This window comes from Caretta caretta, chromosome 3 (assembly GCF_965140235.1).
Source record: "Caretta caretta isolate rCarCar2 chromosome 3, rCarCar1.hap1, whole genome shotgun sequence".
NCBI lineage: Eukaryota > Metazoa > Chordata > Testudines > Cheloniidae > Caretta > Caretta caretta.
The window spans coordinates 140,301,013-140,320,493 of NC_134208.1; the positions used below are offsets into that span (position 1 = coordinate 140,301,013).

General features: G+C 41.2%; 1 protein-coding gene across 6 annotated transcripts in view; it reads right to left on the reverse strand.

The window, feature by feature from the left end:
- PLD5 (phospholipase D family member 5) overlaps nt 1-19,481 on the reverse strand; it is a 269,816-nt gene that overhangs the window by 92,924 nt on the left and 157,411 nt on the right. For 4 of the 6 annotated variants that reach the window (XM_048843741.2, XM_048843744.2, XM_048843742.2 and 1 more), the window contains one exon: nt 15,525-15,639. In XM_048843741.2, coding sequence (XP_048699698.1) covers nt 15,525-15,639 — 115 coding nt within the window. Of the gene's footprint in view, nt 1-459; nt 620-15,524; nt 15,640-19,481 lie in introns of those variants that run through there. The other 2 variants (XM_048843745.2, XM_048843747.2) reach the window with 2 other exon arrangements.

The following is a 19,481-nucleotide window of genomic DNA, read 5'->3' on the forward strand; positions in this document are numbered from 1 at the left end:
CTAAATCTTTGATCGCTTGCCAACGATTGAAAGTCCTACCTTGAGAGACATCAGTAAAGAAAATATACATGAAAACAATAACTTCCACCAGAAACTAATGAAAAATAAATTCAAAGTGTACATCTATTTTACTGTGGGTATCTGAGGACTATGAAATAATAAAATAGGACCAATCCTATGTCACAGTAAATCAAAATGCCAAGTGGTGTATTCTCAAACTGACTATCAAAGGCTTAGCAGTGTGACTTCCATTAGCCGCTCTTTTGAAAAACCCCAGTTTCAAAGTGTGGCTAGAGCTGTGTTTTTAAAAAGTCAACATTCAAAATAAGGAAGCTCCATGAAGACACTGGGGGGATTTATTTTTCTTCTTTTATTTTTTTTACAACTTGTTTTCTGTAACCCTGTGAAATAGCTCTTTATTTCATGCCCACATTATTTCCTCTTTGCAGGATGACTTACCCCCATTCTGTTGGCCACCACAGCACAGGATCCTGTTTCACTCTTCCCTGCAAAGTGAATGAAAAAATGAGCCTGTTTCTGCTGCTGCTGCTGAATTTCAAAAGGACGGGAGTCTTCACATTGCACCCCCAGCCTCTCCTACAGACCCTGCCATCTGATCCTGGGTCAGGAGGGACTGACAGGGAAAACACTGGAATTAAATCTGCCTCACCCCCATATCAGTGGAGCCTTATCTGTCAAGAACACTCACAGTCCCATGGAGCATCCATAATTCTGAATGTTGACATTGTAATGGTACTGTGCACAGCTCAAAGCTTCCCTTATTGAGCTGAGGATGCATTATACCCATGCAGCACATGCAAAGCCGGGCATAATAACGAGATAAAAGAGGGGCAAACTAAGCAAAAGAGCCAGGCCAATGACAAAATGGAAATACAGTTCCTGACAAATCAAATATAACCCCCTCCTCCCCACCTTCAAACCCTCAAGCTGGGGATACCCCTTATCCCTTACAGGCCACTCCGGCTTCATTTGAAAGTACTGAAAATGGTTGATCATGCTATTATAAATCAAAGTAACACACTGGGGAAACGGAAATGTTATGCCATGCATTCCACTGATCCTTTTTACTCCCCTTTTATATCAAATGCCACACGGAAGCAATTGCCAGGAAGAAAAACGTTTACTTTTCTGTCCTCAACATTGATAACTAAGAGGAAAGCTGGCCTTTGAATATTTTGGCAGGTCTGAGACACAATTCCCCCTCACCCACCATCTGCCCTCCTTCCACTCTTAATGTAATCAATTCCTGTTCTTTATCACACCAGTAGGCACAGGACACCCCTAAATTTAACTCACTCTAATAAGCGTGTGTGTGTGTGTGTGTGTGTGTGAGAGAGAGAGAGAGAGAGAAATGTCTTTAGGACCTTCATTCCAATTTCCTCCTGCACAAGTGGAGCCCCACTGCTTGTTCCTTTCACCCTTTGCAGTAGGTTTACATCAGTTTCCCAGGCTCTCATCACAAGCACAGCAGTTGGAGGGTTACTTTAACCCCCCCCCCCGGACCCCTTCCCCCCAAAAAACCCCCTGGGATTATCTTGTAATTTCTATTTCCCTGAGATGGGAGAGTTTGTAGCCTCAGGCTTTGCATCACAGAAAGGCCACCTCTTAGAAAACCTTAAATCAAACCATATCCCAGGGTACAACAGGCTAAAAAAAAGAACTGAAACACCCCCTACAGCAAATGTTCTCAACTTTTTCTATGCCATGACTCTATGTTTACAACAGAAAGAAGTTTTGGCACTCATTCTCCCATCTGAACATAAAGAAAGGGAAGGTGGTCATGACCCCTTGCTAAGAACCTACAAGTAGAGAGGAGGGGTTTGTACGGATATCGCCTGTATACCGGTCCCAGTGCAGGCAGCAGGAGGCTTATGCTGGCTGCAAAGCACCTTTCTGCACTGGGGCTGCAGCTGCTGTGGTCAGTTAACCGGGGGGAACATGGTTTGCACAGAAAAGGGGAGGGAAGGAGGCAGCTGTGGGAACTTTTATTGCAGCACTCCAGAGCCTGCCAGGTGTTCCTCCCTCAGCAGCAATGTGCCTGGGATCTGCCCACTGCAGCTGAGTCCCCTCAGTGTGCAGCAGGAGGGAAGGGCAGCCGGGTCCCTCTTCCATAGCTGGGCACTCCCACTCCCCCACTTCTGCAAGCACCACTTGGAGCACAGCCAGGCAAACTCCGGGGGGCGGGGGGGCGGGAATGGGAAGAGGACAGGATGTCCAAAGTTAGGCCACATGAGGAGGATCACCCCCTCCCACAATTACTGCCTATCTGATTAGGGAAAGGAGTTATTGGTACGATGGGATGACATGATTTTGGCAATTAATTGATCTTTAAATATTCATGGTAAATAGGCCCAATGGCCTGTGATGGGACGTTAGATGGGGTGAGATCTGAGTTACTACAGAGAATTCTTTCCTGGGTATCTGGCTGGTGAATCTTGCCCATATGCTCAGGGTTCAGCTGATCGCCATATTTGGGGTCGGGAAGGAATTTTCCTCCAGGGCAGATTGGAAGAGGCCCTGGGGGTTTTTCGCCTTCCTCTGTAGCATGGGGCACAGGTCACTTGCTGGAGGATTCTCTGCACCTTGAAGTCTTTAAACCATGATTTGAGGACTTCAGTAGCTCAGACATGGGTGAGAGGTTTATTGCAGGAGTGGGTGGGTGAGATTCTGTGGCCTGCGTTGTGCAGGAGGTCGGACTGGATGATCATAATGGTCCCTTCTGACCTTAATATCTATGAATCTATAATAATGGGTCACCCTGGCTCTAGGAGCAGGTGTTGATTTGCTGGTTTTCTCCTCTTGTGAATTCTGTGTATGGTTGCATCTAAATTTACGAAAATGCAGTATATCATTTTTTTCATTAGCAGTTTATCACCTCTGTGAACATTATGTTTCTTCTTGCAGTAAATTGCCTGTGCTCTGAAGTTCGGGAGGAACCAACATACAATGAAAGAAAGACAGATGTATAAATGAAGCATGCACACAACCAGTTGAAGCATAGCTGGAGTTTGGCAAGGAAAAAAAAAAGAATCATATCAGAAAGTGACACTCCAGCAAGAGCTGAATATAAAAGGCACTGATCAAACACTGAATTTTCTGTTAAGTGCTTCGTATCTCATACAGCACACCCCTCCACATAGCATGATGGTTTTATATAGTATGCAAAGTACAATCATGGATCACAAAAAAGCAATCATTTGAGTGAGAGTTGAACATCCCTAATTCAACATGCTCCTGCTTTTGTTAGTCTCTCACGGTATACGTGTGAGAAGCACCTCAGACCTTATTCTATGTCCCATCATCATTTATATTACAGTAGCATTGAGCATTTAGCACTGAGATTGGAGCCCTATTCTGTGGGGCCCTGTACAAAACCACACCAAGTCGAAGTCCTTGCTCTAAAGCACTAACAGTCTAAACAAACAAGACAGATGAAGTACATACCATTACATCCACCTTGAGATGTGGGCCTGAGGGAGACTGTGTGACACACTCAAGGTTGTCCAAGAAGCCTGTGGTAGAGCTGGGAATTGAACCCACCTTTACTGCAGCCCAGTCGAGAGCATCAACCACAAGCCTGTCCTTTGCCTCATGGGAAAAGCCCCCTAGGTTTGCACCAATGACAATCTTTACAGTAAGACAAAGTAGGTGAGGTAATATCTTTTGTGGGATCAACTTCTTTTCATGAAAAACAAGCTTCTGAGCTACACAGAGCTTGTCTTCTTCGGATCTAGGAAAGGTATTTTTCCCAGGTACCTTTCCCAGACCCCCAGAAGAGCTCTGTTCAAGCATGTCTCATTCGCCAACAGAAGTTAGTCCAATAAAAGATATCACCTCACCCACCTTTTCTCTCTAATATCCTGGGACTAATATGGCTACAACACTGCAAACAGTCTTCTCATGTGAGTAATAAGAAATTTGTCCTAGCAGGAGTGTATTTCAAGCTGAAATATCACTGACTACTTTGTGAAGTCCTTCAATGGCCATGTCAGATATCAAGATGCCATGAGAAATGAGTAAGTTCAGCTTATAATAAAACTGTCAATGTCACATTCACATTGTGGATTTTGATGCTCACTCTCAGCATTCATGATATCTTCACATTCACGTTTGAGTTTCACATTCATTGTGGATTCCTAAGAAAAACAAGAACTGAACACACCTGCCACCACGCTTCTACTTTTATAAAAAGAAAAGGAGTACTTGTGGCACCTTAGAGACTTATAGAATTTTTTAATTTGTAGGCATTGCCTGCATCATCTGTTTCATAGGGAAAGTAGATTCAGGTTTTTTACTTTTTAAAAAAAACTTTCATGCTTTACCTCACACTGTCGGTATTGTTTATATTACAGAAACTGACACACTGCTGACAAAGGCATGGTTACAGTGGCACAGTCTGGCTAGGATCCACAGAACCAAGTCAATTAAGCTTTAGATCAGAACCCCACGCTATTCAAAATTTGAAGTTTGATATCGAGAGTTTTAAAGGTTAAAGTTCAGTGGCCAGCAGATCGAGGGAAGTGATTATTCCCCTCTATTCGGCACTGGTGAGGCCACACCTGGAGTACTGTGTCCAGTTTTGGTCCCTCCACTACAGAAGGGATGTGGACAAATTGGAGAGAGTCCAGCGGGGGGCAACAAAAATGATTAGGGGGCTGGGGCACATGACTTACGAGGAGAGGCTGAGGGAACTGGGGTTATTTAGTCTGTAGAAGAGAAGAGTGAGGGGGGATTTGATAGCAGCCTCCACTACCTAAAAGGGGGTTCCAAAGAGGATGGAGCTAGGCTGTTCTCAGTGGTGGCAGATGACAGAATAAGAATCAGTGGTCTCAAGTTGCAGTGGGGGAGGTCTAGGTTGGATATTAGGAAACACTGTTTCACTAGGAGGGTGGTGAAGCACTGGAATGGGTAACCTAGGGAGGTGGGGGAATCTCCATCCTTAGAGGTTTTTAAGGCCTGGCTTCACAAAGCCCTGGCTGGGATGATTTAGTTGGTGTTGGTCCTGCTTTGAGCAGGGGGTTGGACTAGATGACCTCCTGAGTCTCTTCCAACCCTAATATTCTATGATTCTATGAATATAGAAGGCAGCAAACAAGCAGCAGTTTGAACATGAACAAAGAATGGCATATCTTTGATTGCAGGAACTAGACGCTAAGGCAAAAGTGGACAGACAAGCTCCAACTCAAGAAAAAAAAATCAGGGCCCTATTCCTGCACCACTAAAATCAATGAAATCAATGGGAGCTTTGTCACTGATTTCAATAGGCAACAGGTGTCAAACATAGAACTTCCTCTCTGCTGTTGACCCTAGTTAGTATTGAAACAATGATGTCTAAGATGGCAGTTTCTGCAGTGTAAACAGGATCCTAGACATGATATTATTGATGTAGTCAACACTACAGCACAACTGTTGTAAACTATTCAGTTACTAATGAAACTGCAATTCAAGAATAAAACTAAGTTACATCATTCTCTTGTGCTCAACTCCAGGCTGTAGAATGATAGGAAAATGAGCATGTAGAAGGAAAGGCACAAACACTTGCACTCCTGCAGTTTTGTCAATTAATTACATAGTTCAGCAGTTCACAACATAATGAAAGACAGTGCTAAGAACCATGAGCATCCTGGAGAAGTCCTGTCAGAGCTTCTTTACTAAGAGCATAGAATGTGACTAGACATTTAGGGTAGGATTTTCAAAGTGCTCAGCACTAAACATTAGTGAGAACAGAGTTAAGCCAACGCTGAATACTTTTGCCCATTGACTTGAAAAGAAGCAAAGCTAGGCCAATACTGAGGAGGATAGAGTTAGCCAAGGTTTTGTCGAAGAAATATTTGTTGGAAAATACCAGTTCACCAAAACCAAAACTTTTTGCAGGAAAGAGTCAGTGTCAATGAGTTTTCTGTTTAGAAAAAAAAATTAAAATTGTTGAAATATCCTGTTTTGACATTTTCAAAATGCAGATTTTTTGGTCCAAAATTATTTTTTGTTTCTAAATGAAAGTTAATTTATAGTTAAAAGGTTAGGAATACTTGTGGCACCTTAGAGACTAACCAATTTATTTGAGCATAAGCTTTCGTGAGCTACATGCATCCGATGAAGTGAGCTGTAGCTCACGAAAGCTTATGCTCAAATAAATTGGTTAGTCTCTAAGGTGCCACAAGTACTCCTTTTCTTTTTGCGAATACAGACTAACACGGCTGTTACTCTGAAACCAGTTAAAAGGTTGAAATCTAAATAAAGATTTCTGACATGATCAAAATGAAACAATTCAATTGCCCCAAACTGGATTTTTTTTTCTTCCAGATTTTTGGTCTACAATTTTTAGTTGTTGAGATTTCAGCTTTTTGGTCTCATTTGGGATGGGAAAGTTGTTTCCCACACAGCTCTAATGCTCAGTGCTATTGAAAACCCTATTATATTACATATAATATCTTATCACAACAACTATTCATTTAAATGTCAGAGGGGTAACCATGTTAGTCTGTATCCACAAAAACAATGAGGAGTCTGTTTTTTTACCTCTTTTTTATACCCAAATAATTTTGTTAGTCTTAAAGGTACCACAGGATTCCTCGTTGCTTTTATTCATTTAAACATTTCAATAATAGCATAAACATTTGGGAGCCTTCACAAGCCCACAACACACTTGGACTGTTGGATGTCTGGCCCAGCTGCTCACACTCTTCCTACAGCTCTGGAAATATCTGTTTGTCAGCATATCAAGTGAACGTGCAGAAACTTATCTATTTCTATATTAAGCCAACGTTTATGTATCTTCAGACTAGTGTGACATGATTCATAGTCACATGAAAGTGCTCGATTCTGTTTTGTGGTAGCTGGTAAACATGTCAAATAATTAAAACAAAACAAAAAAATGAAGGGTGATTAAATAATAAATGTAAACAGAATTTATTATTTCAAATACATTATAATTTAAGTACCATGAATAACTGGTAAATTCAGAAGTCAGAGCTGTACTTATTAAGCCCTCTGTCCCCTACAAATACAGAAGTCAAACTCCACCTATGCCTACAGGCATGATAGCTGTAACCTGTGCAGCACCTCAGAAGTGTGTTAAGAGAAGCAGAAAGAGGTACTAACCACATTTCATTTGATCTGTAAGACATCAGAGTGCTCTCTATTGTCATTCCTGAGGTACCAGTTTTTTTTGAAAGCCACAGCCTTTATGGCATCTTGAAGTAGCGGTAACTCTAGCTGCACGAAACAAACAAAAAGTGCACATCTCTCTCCCTACTGATCTAGCCCTCTCCCCTTTCTCCTTCTTCCCCACAATGGGCTGAATCTTCCCCCGGTCTCCCTGTTGTGTCCGTTCAACATAGAATGCAATTTTATTCAAGTGTTTAGTTCCCCTGAACACTATGGGGCTATTCAGATGAATAGAGGCAGCAGGATCGAACCCTTATACTGCAAGTTTCTTAGCACAGGAACTTTATTTTATTTCAAAGTCTCAATAGTGCCATATGATACATAACATACTAGCTGTGCTGGCTGTTGTGAGAATATACCTGCTATTTATTTATTTTGTTCTTGTGATTCATGTCAGTGTTGCCTATCAGATGGATAGGGTCCCCTTTTTATACCTGCATCAGTCAAAATAAATAAATACAATAAAATGAATATGCAAATAATAAATAATTAATGGGAAATTGATATAGTAAGAAAGGAGGGAAACTGCAAATAAAACAGAAAAAAAAAAAAACAAGACAGACCAACTGAGCAAAAATCCACCACTATCTCTCAAAGAGAATTAACAGTCACTATCAGCTAAAATAAGATCATAATTAGCAAGGGATTCAGATTTCATACACGTAATAACTGACAAAACAAACTGCTAATTGCAGACAATAAATCTACACTATTGAAGGACAAAGACTGGCACAGAATTATGCACAAGGAGTGGGAGGTTTACAGGAAGAGAAACATTTCAGTCTAGTAGACTGAAAATATAACATACTAGCCAAGAAAAGGCTAAAACCACCACCTTGAAAACAAGCTGTAATAAGCTACTAACAGAAAGCAAAAAAGGTACAGAAAAGAAGTATTTATACAAATGCTGGCCCAAATTCTGGCCCTGATACAGGCGTAGCTCACAGGGGAAAAACTCATGCTGGGGATATATGCTCATGGGCACGAGAAACAAGGGGGATAAATTCTGATTCCACAGAAGCTAATGATCCTGGATTTCAACCCAGGACTTTGTATAATGTAATGTTTTGAAGTAACTGTATAATGAGTTATTGTTCATCTAGTAACAACTTAGGCAATATTTGCCAGAGATATGTTTAAGGTTATTTACCCTTTCATCTGATGAATGAACATTTGTAATTAAAACCCCTTGATTTGACTTCTGGTGTCTGCTGAACTTAGATTAATAATTGATAGAGCTACGATTTTGTCATGGAGGCCATGGGAGTTATGGAGCCGCCCTGGATGGCTGGAGCGCCCCAGAGCACGGAGCTGCCCCGAGGGGCTGGGGGGCCCCAGAGTACAGAGCCCCACCATGGGCAGTGTGGGAACCCTGCAGCTTTGAGCCAGGCGTCCCCTGGGTGGTGTGGGGAGCCTGTAGTTCCTTATTCTGTCAGGCATATTTTTAGTAAAAGTCACGGATAAGTCACGGGCTTCCATGGCTTTATTACCCGTGACCTGTCCGTGACTTTTACTAAAACTATGCGTTACAAAATCTTAGTTTTAATCATTGACAACTGTCCTGTATCTTCTGACTTTAAAGGAGGTAGAACATGGAGGGAAGAAACTGAGCACTAAATCAAAGCTGAGGGAACTGAATAATCTCCTCATCGAAACTGGCACAGGCTGCTGTCGGCATAGGGACAGCATAAGGGTGTTAAGACATGTTTAAAAAGATGGCTGTCCAAACCCATCTCTGGTATAACTCTCCTGAAGTCAACTGAATTACACCAGAATGGATCTGGCCAAGGAAAGTACTTGTTCTCTCTCCATGATGCTCCTCCCACATATTAAGAACATAGCTGCTACTAAAAGCTATAGCTCAGAAAGACAAAGCCAGGCCTGGTGTGGAGAGCCAGTGCTAGGCCCTCTGCACCACTTTTGCCTTGCATAGAAGCTATACAGGGGGGATGACTGGCTGTGCAACTGAATAGGGACACTTATGGCCTCCCTTCCCTTTGCCCCCCATCCCACCCCACACCTCCAAGTGCAGAAGAAATGCCCTCCACTCTGACTTATGTGAGGATGGCATAGAAGGTCACTTGTGTGGGGCAACAAGATTGTGGGGAACTGGGAATAGGCCACAGATCTATTTCATGTGGATCCAGAAGCCTTGGTATCCAACACAATCAGCCTGGAGGAGCTGCATGGAAGCCCAGCATCCTGGCCCTGAGTTGTGATGAGAGAGAATTTCACCTCCCCAGTCACCCAGCACTCCACTTGCAGAAATGCTGAATGCTTAGGGCTCATGCCAGTGGAGTGAATTTGGCCCAGAATCCTCATTTCTCCCCCGCTCTCTCTTTGGCAACTGGACAAAATCCACCTGACAGTGAAAGAGGAGTCTGTGATGCCAGGCACTTTCATAAGCATCAGAGCCAACTGGAAGCTCATTTTACTTCATGGCCCTGCACTTCTCCAAGCCACATCACACCTGGGTTCTCTAGGTCTCTAGACAATCACAATAAATGAGTTGAGTCCAAATGGCTTTGATTCTCTCTATTGGGACTAGTCAATAATGGATTTTTCTCCACTCTCCCAATTATATTTGTTGGATCAGGAGTTGAACTAATAAGAGCTAACACCTATGCTTAGTACCTAATTTACAGACGTGCTGAGCACTCAGCTGCAAATGAAGTCAATGGGAGCTGTGCTTTGCATATATAAAGTGCTATAAAAATGCTGTACTATGAAAAATCAGTGTCTCAAGCCTGGTACTGTCATTTTTGGCCTTAATTTTATGTGCCTCAGTTTTCCACCTGTACAATGTGGATAATAGTACTTGCCCACCTCACAGGGAAGCTGTGAAGATGAATTCATTAACATTTGTGAAGCACTCAGCACCAACAGTGATAAGCACCATAGAAATGCCCAGAAGGAAATTAATTATCTATTCTGTGTGGGATTTGGATGATGTGTGGTAAATAAAGCCTGGGGCCACACATTGAATGATTAAGATAAAAAGAAATATTACACATTTCCCAAAGAAAGAATGCCCATTGAGGGAGTGCTGCCCATTCTGTGCACTGGGGGCTTGAGTCTCCTCTCACTCAAGTCCATGGAAAAACTCCCATTAACTTCAGTGGTGCAAGATCAAGCCCAGAGTGAAGAAGTCGTCCTGTGGAAATGTAATCTTCTCATTAAAGACTGTATCCTAGTGCACATGCACAAAAAGGCTGAAAGAAGGTTGCACAAAGAACCTTAATTGTGACATTTCCGAACTTTTGAGAGCTTAACTTTGCAACCTAAACAACATTCTTTTAACATAGATTTATTAATGTAATTTATATTGCCATAGCACCCACAGACCCTAATCAGAATCAGAACAGCAAGAAGGCACAGACCTTCTTCCAAGGAGTTTGCAGTCCGGGAAGCCAAGTAACACACAAAGGGTTGGGGGAGAGAAATTAAACAGTTTTATTCTGTCTCCCTCTCAGTCAGTTCGGTTCTGCTCTCCCATTCATGTATTCTCTACTTCTTGTTGCCCAACCAATTAAATTCTGTCCCCAGATTCCATCTCTTCCTCCCCTTCCCAACATCATATGTTTACTTCTGAGGCCCAGGCAGCTCATTCCCAAAATTCCCCTTAGCTGGCAGGGATTCAGATAGATATGAGGGAAGGCTCCTGGGCGGGGTGGGTGGGGGTCCACACTGGGACTCCTGCTGGCTAAAGCTGCCAGGGTTGGGCGAGGGCTCAGCAAAGCCACCCCCACAGTGATTCACACCTCTCCCCATTACTGAACAGGAAGAGTCCTGGCAGCTTCCTGCTGTTCAGCACCTCTCTCTGCTTCTCATGAGTCCCTGCTGAAGGAGCAGAGTGAACCCTCAATGACAGCAGCACTATTGTAGATGGCTGGGAGGCCCTGGCTGCAGCACCTTCAACTGCTTCCAGGCAGCACATCAGCAGGTATGTGCTGGGACTGGAGGCAGAGTGGCCCTCTTCTGACCCCAGGCACCAGCCAGCACAACATGGGAGAATGGGGGTGCACTGAGTGCCCAGACCACAGGAAGAGAACACACAGCTCTCCCCTTATTTTCCTCTGTACATCTGTTGTCTCCTGTATTTGTCAACATGCCTGCACCTGCTTTGTCCATGTCTCTGGCTAGAAATATCTACCTGAACTTATCTCACTGTCTGCCTGTAAAGAGACATGGCCCCTATTTTCTTATAATTTTCTTTGAACTTTTTTCTATCCTGTTTTAGATGTGAGCTATTGACAGACAAATATTCATCTGTTACAGTTCTGTTAGAAACTTATAATCTGGCTGTCTGGACAACTCTGATAAACACTAAAACTTTTTGTATGACCTACATACACACCGTCCTAAATAAGCCATTTAACATCTGGTAACAATCCATATTCGTTCCAACATTTAGCAGCACTACTGTGGGAAGATTTTTTTAAAAACCAATCTGATTGCAGTAGCTATCAAATATGCAACAGTAAAACTATAAAACATATTTTCCAAACCATCCAAACTAAAAACTGATCAGTGCTGCATCTCAAATATTACAGGAGGACAAAGCTACCCCTTTTTATATTCTGATGGAGTCTTACAAAATTTTCTCCCTGAATGTCAAAAGAATGTCAATCCTCTGAAAGGAAAAATGTTCCTTCTCCTATCTAAAAAACCTAAAAACTGATCTTGCCTTTTGACAAGAGACTAAAGCATTATCCAAGGAAGATGAAAAACTCAGGAAGTGATGGGTGTTGGATGTATTTAACGTTTTATATCTAACCAAACAAGAGGGGTATTTATTATTATAAATAAAAAAAAAAGTACTATCTGCCATGCAGTGTTCTTCCTTAGACACAAAAGGCAGAGTTCTTATACTGGCTGGGAAAACAACAATAGACCGAATTATACTTTACTTATACATATGTTCCAAATGAACAATCACAGGTCTTTTTAAAGAGTCAAATCTAACTGATTTCTAGGGATGCAGCTGGCCAGGGTATCACAAGAGGAGATTCTAGTAATTCCTTTAGACAGACCTGGCAGGGTAAATGGCAGAGAAAAAAATGAAATGCCTGTCAAAGCAAGTAGCTAAGGCAGCACTAGGAGATATTCGCACCTGTGTCTGCAATGGACAACAGAACATTCATTCATTTAATATTTATATATTTTCTCCCATTCACTGTGCTTTTGTTAAAAGCATTAGAGAACTGGAGAAATTTCTCTTTCTGCTCATGTACCAATTAGCTTCTAGTTGACAAGAGCAAGTAGTACATACAGAATTGTATGGACCATAAATCGCCTGTTCATACAAGATCCTTTAATTTCAACAAGGCAATAAAAATCGCCATAACTGATTAATGGCACACTAGAAACTAACCTACATCTTCTCCGGGAGCCAGCAGAAGTGGTAATTAGGGGGAAATGATTTCCCTAGCTTCCAGGAGATAAAATTTAGCCCAGACACAAGTGAAAGAGCTGTATGGCCAATTAGCACATTTGGAAAACATCCACAGACTGATTCCATAATCAAGACATTCCCCAGAGATATTGAAACTTAGCAGAAATAAACAAACCAAACATGGAATAAGAAAAACAACAAGATTTCATTATGAGAAATCCAACTCCACCTTAGTATGTCTTGGAAAAGGACAGAAAAAAACTTGACATGTCCTCCTTCCTCAATTACAACACTCCAAACACAGGACTGTAGTCTGATACACCAAAATGATCAGATACAAGTGACTTCCTTGGATTCTAAGAGAATTGCTATAATTTAGAACAGTCAACTGATATATCCACAAACTCATTAGAATACTTTAAAATTTCCTTTAGCAGAAACCTGAGCGAGACAAAGGAAACTGAAGCTAGCAAAATTATAAAATCCTTAGACTTAGGAAAGGCTTGCAGCCCTGATGAGATTGCAACAGACTTTGATGAAATCCTTACTGCAAATTCTCCTCCTTGCTGAAGTTTTTAATTGTTTGTTTAAAGCATACAGTTCCAGTTTTGATGTTAAATTCTAATATCAGCTGGTGCCTCAAAGAGAATAAACCACCAGAAGAATGTTCTCACTGCAGACTCCATTTATTCCTTCAAAATTAAATATCATAGGATCATCTACCAAATGGTCATGGTGGACTCTCCACCACAGGCAATTTTTAAATTAAGATTGGATGTTTTTCTAGCAGATATGCTTTATCAAACAAGCATTAGTGTGGGGCACTTCTATAGCCTACGTGACACAGGAGGTCAGAGTAGAGGATCACAGTGGTGCCTTGTGGCTTTGGAATCTATGCATCTATTCCTCCACACTGCTGGTGGATGTATGGCAATGAGGCACTCAGCAACATCATTGGCAGTGGCCATATCCCCAAATCCAAAGTTTTTATAACTCAAACAAATGTAATTATAAAAATCACAGATCTAGATATAACTCTAGATCCATCAGCCTACTTACTAGGGGCCTTCCTGCAAATATCCTCTGGTGGGGCAACATAGAGAAACCTGTTCTTGGCTAATTATGAAAAAAAATTAAATGCAAATGTACAGATCCCATCTCTATAACTGGTTGGCTTGAAAGAATCTGGAACATTCTAACCATGGAGAAATGAACCCGTTCTCTCAAAGGGTATGTCTACACTTTGAGCTTGGGGTGCTATTCCCAGCTCAGGAAGACATACCTGCGATAGCTTTGATTGAGCTAGTGTGCTAAAAATAGGGTGTAGCGACCGCACCCGGAGCAGCACGACAGGCTAACTTTCCCAAATATATGCCTAGCATCTTGGATGGGTATGAGTCGAGGTGGCTAGCCCCTCTTGCCACTTAAGCTACTGTGCTATGCTGTGATACAACATAGGGCCTTTTTTTTTTTCCAATCTGTGAGAAGAGAAACCCCATTGATTCACTTGCTGCAAACATATTTTAGAAAATGTCTGTCTCGCTCTGGTTGACATCCAGATTCTTCTCATAGTCATAATGGAATAAATAACACCTTTGGACTACAACAGAAATAACCAATTGTCTGATATGGGCAGAATGGTAATGTGATAGAAAGTGATCTCTTTTAGCAAAGCAAGAATTTCATTAATATTTCTCTTGTTCCATATCTAATTATCAGCTTAAAAGAAACTTCATAAAATACAAATTAACAGTTTTCATTTGGAAAAAGATTCTTCACTTCTTTTCTTAAGCAAGTATGTAATATCGCTGTGCTCTGTTAGACACAGGGATAGTCTTAAGTACATGCTTAAAGTTAAACATATGTTTAAGCACTTTGCTGAATTAGTGCCTTGAACACCTGCTGATTTCTGCATTTCAGAGGTGGATGATAGGATTCATATGGAGAGTTTGTTTTTAAATTTAAAATTGTACCTGAAATTAAAAAAAAAACCCACCACTTCTAGCAGATTTTTTACATCACTGTTCTACTTTTGCTTCAAGTAACACCTAAGATTACCAAAACTGAAAGAGATTTAAAACATTCTCTATTTTTCCAGTTTCCAGTTTGTTTATTTGTACATTTGACATTTTCTATATAGTCAGTTTCATTGTTTTTCATGACTAGTCAGCAAGCTGCCCCTGCTTGGTTAGTTAGAACATTTTTTAAAAATACAAAACTGTGATTGTGAAAGCTCAAAGGTCAGCAGGGTCTCAGAGACAGGTGTAGTACCTGAAGCTACATTTGACTTTCATTTTTTAAATTGGCTAGATTTCAGACAGGACAGTGTATGTTTCAGTTTCTAAAGAGCTTTACAATACTTCACAATGAAATGCATGATGTATATGTGAGAGATCATTGTAACATACATTGCAGATAAAAAAATCAGATAACAAAACAGTCGCTCATTATAGAACAGGTTGCATCTTGCCATCAATTGCCTGGGGAACCCCCACTGAAGTCACCGGGGTTTTCCATAGAAATTGATGGCAGGATTTGGCAAAAGTTACGTCAATACCATTGACATGTTATTTTATTTGTTTCACTGTTCCTCAGAAGAGAAGAATATCTCATCCCAGCGTGCAATAATTCTTTCAGGTTGCATTGCCTACCATTAGTATGGTTGCGATGACTTAAAATTGTAATCACATGGCCACCTTTTTACCACTTACAAACTGCAAATATCTGCTCCATCTAAAGTGATAAAAGAGTTTTTGGAAGATGAATGAAAACTCTGAGCCAAGGTAAGCTGAAGAATTGTAGGGTATCACCATTGAACAAATAGGTTTAGATTTACACATATTTTATTTGCGTCTATGAAGCAACAGCATTTTAAGTGAAAGAAAAGAGTTATGCTAATATAGCAGTCAATGGTATAATAACGTAAAGACCTTGGTCTTACCCTTTGCTTTCAAGTCGTTTAATACCTTTGATTCGGAGGGCAGTATATCACTCACTAGTTTTATCTCAATATTTCGAGACGCCAGTTCTAGCAATTTTTCAAAAAGACGCTGGCCCTGGGAAGAATAGTAAAGGAAAGCAAGGTTAATAAAACTAAGAACTGTTCAAATTACACAGCAATAAACAAAAGACACATATAAAAACAAAATTATATTGGACAGTAACTGGAGTAAACAGGAGTTAGTCCACAGCTACGCTGAAAGCTGCCTAAAGACTGTCTCAACCCCTCTCTTGAAAAACCATTTTGAAGATCAAATTTGCCTCTCACTTATTCCAGATTGTGGTCAGTGGTGTTGCACAAGTATAACTGATCAAATTTGGCCCTCAGTTCTTAATACTGCATTAACAGTTTAGTATTTCATTTCCTTGGTTTAAATAAAACAGAGACAAATGATTTATTTTGTACTGAACAATTAGGGAGGTAGTCCAGGAGTAGTACTAAGAGGGTTCAGTTGGGCACTGGTTTGTCTTTCTGCTGTTCTTGAATATATACAGTTAAACTGGTAATGAAAGTGGCAAGTTGTGCATGCTTAAGTGTATCTTGTTCAAACATTCATACCTTTTCTATTTCAGCCACATTTTGAAGATTTTGCAAAGAGTGAATTTCTCACTGAAGACAAGATACATGTTATGTCTGATCTTTCAAAACAAAGCTATTTTGGAATCCAATAGGTTTTTTTAAAAAATGCATTTTTAAATACTTATATAATTGTAAAAGCTAAAAGGGATTTTGGCTAAACTTTAAAAAAGGGAATCATTGCACTGAGACCAAGCATGAAATATTTAAATCCAAACAAAATATGCTGCTAAATTGTAAATACCTAAAATGAAGGGTCCAGAATATAATGTCCAGCTCACTATTAACTATGGTATGCTACCACAATATAATGAGGATTTGTGTTTAATTGCTACTATTTTAACTCATTAAATACAGATGTTATAAGTGATTAGAAGAACATAAAATAAAAAGCATGCAGAAGTCTTGCTTTTATTCAACTGACTTAGCCAGGGTTTACCCTCAAAATACACATACGTATTTCCCAGGAAAGTTAGTGGGAGATGTGCATGAACATCCCGGAGTAAAATCTAGCACAAAAACTTTGAAGAAAAAAATAAGCAAGTTTTCAAGAATCACATCATATTAACCTGCGAACAAAACATTCTATACAACACCAGCAAGAGAAAAACATCTACAGAACCACGCCAGTCAGCTCTCGGCAAAAAACGTGCACCCTTCCCAAGTACACTGATCACATTAAAGCCTTAACAGGGATCATGCCAGGAAAATTATCCATGCAAAAAATAGTATGTGATCATGTGATTAAATATCCTAGTGCATATGCACAAAGGGATGCAATTAAGGTTGCATAGGCAAGCTAAATTCTGGCGTTTCCTAACTTTGCTTGACTCTGTAACCTAAATAATGTTGTTTTAACATAGCTAAGGCTCCACTCAAACCCCTTCCTGTCCCTCCCCACCTGCACAGGAGTGAGTAGCAACCCCCAGAAGCTGCTCTCCCTCCCACACACACTTCTGTGGTATAAATAGTCTGCACAAGGAAGTAAGGGAGCATTTTCCATCCCTTTATTCCACTGTGTGGACAGGAAAAGCGGCTCACTATTGAGTCCCATGTCATTGTATGCTTAGCATAAGTGAAGTACAGGACGTCTCTTAACCTGTCTGCAATCCATCTCCACTTCTAACCATTCATTTTCAATGTGCTATATATACATGAAAGCAAAATAAGAACAGCAGGCTTTTTAAAAACAAGTTGAAATGCTCCCTCCAAATTATAGGGAAGCCACAGGGCTGCTATTACAGTAAACAATTGTTTATTTTTTACTTGCGTTACATTCAAAACCACCGCCCAGCTCCTGTCTCAGTACAGAGCTCACAGAAACTCTATGAAACAATTGGGTTCTGCTGCTACGAATGCACCAGTGCATCTTAAATGGGTATAGCTTCTAATGGGGCTTCCCAGTTCATCTCTTTTCCAGGGCAGAAGTCACTGACCAGTTAGATGTAACAGGAGACTCAGAAAACATTTTCAGTCAAATTACAAATTGCTCACTATAATCCTGTTCTGCCTTTCCTAAGATCACTAGATGGCCCTACACACAGTATCCCACTCTCCTTATTCCCTAAGGACAAATGGCATAGGCACCAACTCTGTGGGTGCTCCGGGGCTGGACCACACACCGGCAGTCCCGCAAATCAGCTCCTCCCACACTCCTCCTTGTGTGTCCCGCTTGCCGGCAGGCCCCCACCAATGAGCTCCTCCCCCTCCCCGTAGAATCTCACACCCACTGCAATCAGCTGTTCATCAGTGTGCAGGAGGCCCCCCGGGGGAGAGGCAGAGCGATGGCATAGTGGGCTCAGGGGAGGGGGCAGAACAGGGGTGGGAAGAGGCATAGCAAGGGTGGGGCTTTGAGGGAATCATAGAATCATAGAATATCAGAGTTGGAAGGGACCTCTGGAGGTCATATAGTCCAACCCCCTGCCCAGAGCAGGACCAATCCCCAACTAAATCATCCCAGCCAGGGCTTTGTCAAGCCTGACCTTAAAAACTTCTAAGGAAGGGGATTCCCCACCTCCCTAGGTAATGCATTCCAGTGTTTCACCACCCTCCTAGTGAAAAAGTTTTTCCTAATATCCAACCTAAATCTCCTCCACTGCAACTTGAGACCATTACTCCTTGTCCTGTCATCTGGTATCACTGAGAATAGTCTAGATCCATCCTCTTTGGATCCACTTTTCAGGTAGTTAAAAGCAGCTATCAAATCCCCCCTCATTCTTCTCTTCCATAGACTAAACAATCCCAGCTCCCTCAGCCTCTCCTCATAAGTCATGTGTTCCAGACCCCTAATCATTTTTGTTGCCCTTCGCTGGACTCTCTCCAATTTCTCCACATCCTTCTTGTAGTGTGGGGCCCAAAACTGGACACAGTACTCCAGATGAGGCCTCACCAATGTCAAATAGAGGGGAACGATCATGTCCCTCGATCTGCTGGCTGGGGTGGAGTGGGGGCAGAACGGGGGTCAAGCACCCCCAGGGAAATGAGGAAGCTGGCGCCTGTGACTAAAGGCAGGATCCAACTCCCACTGAAGATCTTAGGGGCTCAAAGATGTTTAAGATTGTACTTCAGTAGCCTGACCGATGGCTGTTGGTGCACAGCGAAAGCAGCAATCTACTCTGAAAATCCTGAGCCATATTTTTACTATCAAAAGACACCCAATGGCATAAAACCCTAGAAAATCCAGTTTTCTTTATCCAAATACAGTGTTTGTATTCTTAAATTGTAAAACATTGAAAATCTCAATATAGAAAATGTTAAATAAAAACCAAAAACATTTAATAAAACAGCCAAGATCATGATGTTAATGAAGGCCATGTAGTGGCTAGAGAGAGTGGTAATATGTGTAAATATGAGTAAGAGTGCTGAGAATTGTTGGAGATATACAAATGAAAAGATTTGCCTTTTTCCTATTTGTCACTGCATGGTCTATGCTCTTGGCAGGTGCTCAAACCCACGCTATGCTGAATTTAGACTCTCAAAACAACTATGAAAAACACTTAACTTTTTGTATTTAAAGCCTCTTACATCCCGTACTAGTAACTAGGGGAAATGTTACAAATATTTCCTAATACAACTCAGGATTAAATCTCTTAAATGATACACTGTATTGGTTAAACTATCCTGCTTTCTTTCCATTTAATATTCCAGACCCAGCTGATAAGATTTCTTGATATGTTTATTTGTAATTTTACTATTATTGTTCTCTGCAAAAGAACAAGGGAGATGATCTGAACAGTTTTGTCACTGCTGTCAGCAGCCTTGAAATGTTTCTATCAAATAAGAGTCCTCATGCTGTAACTCAGGGATTGGTGAGACAACACC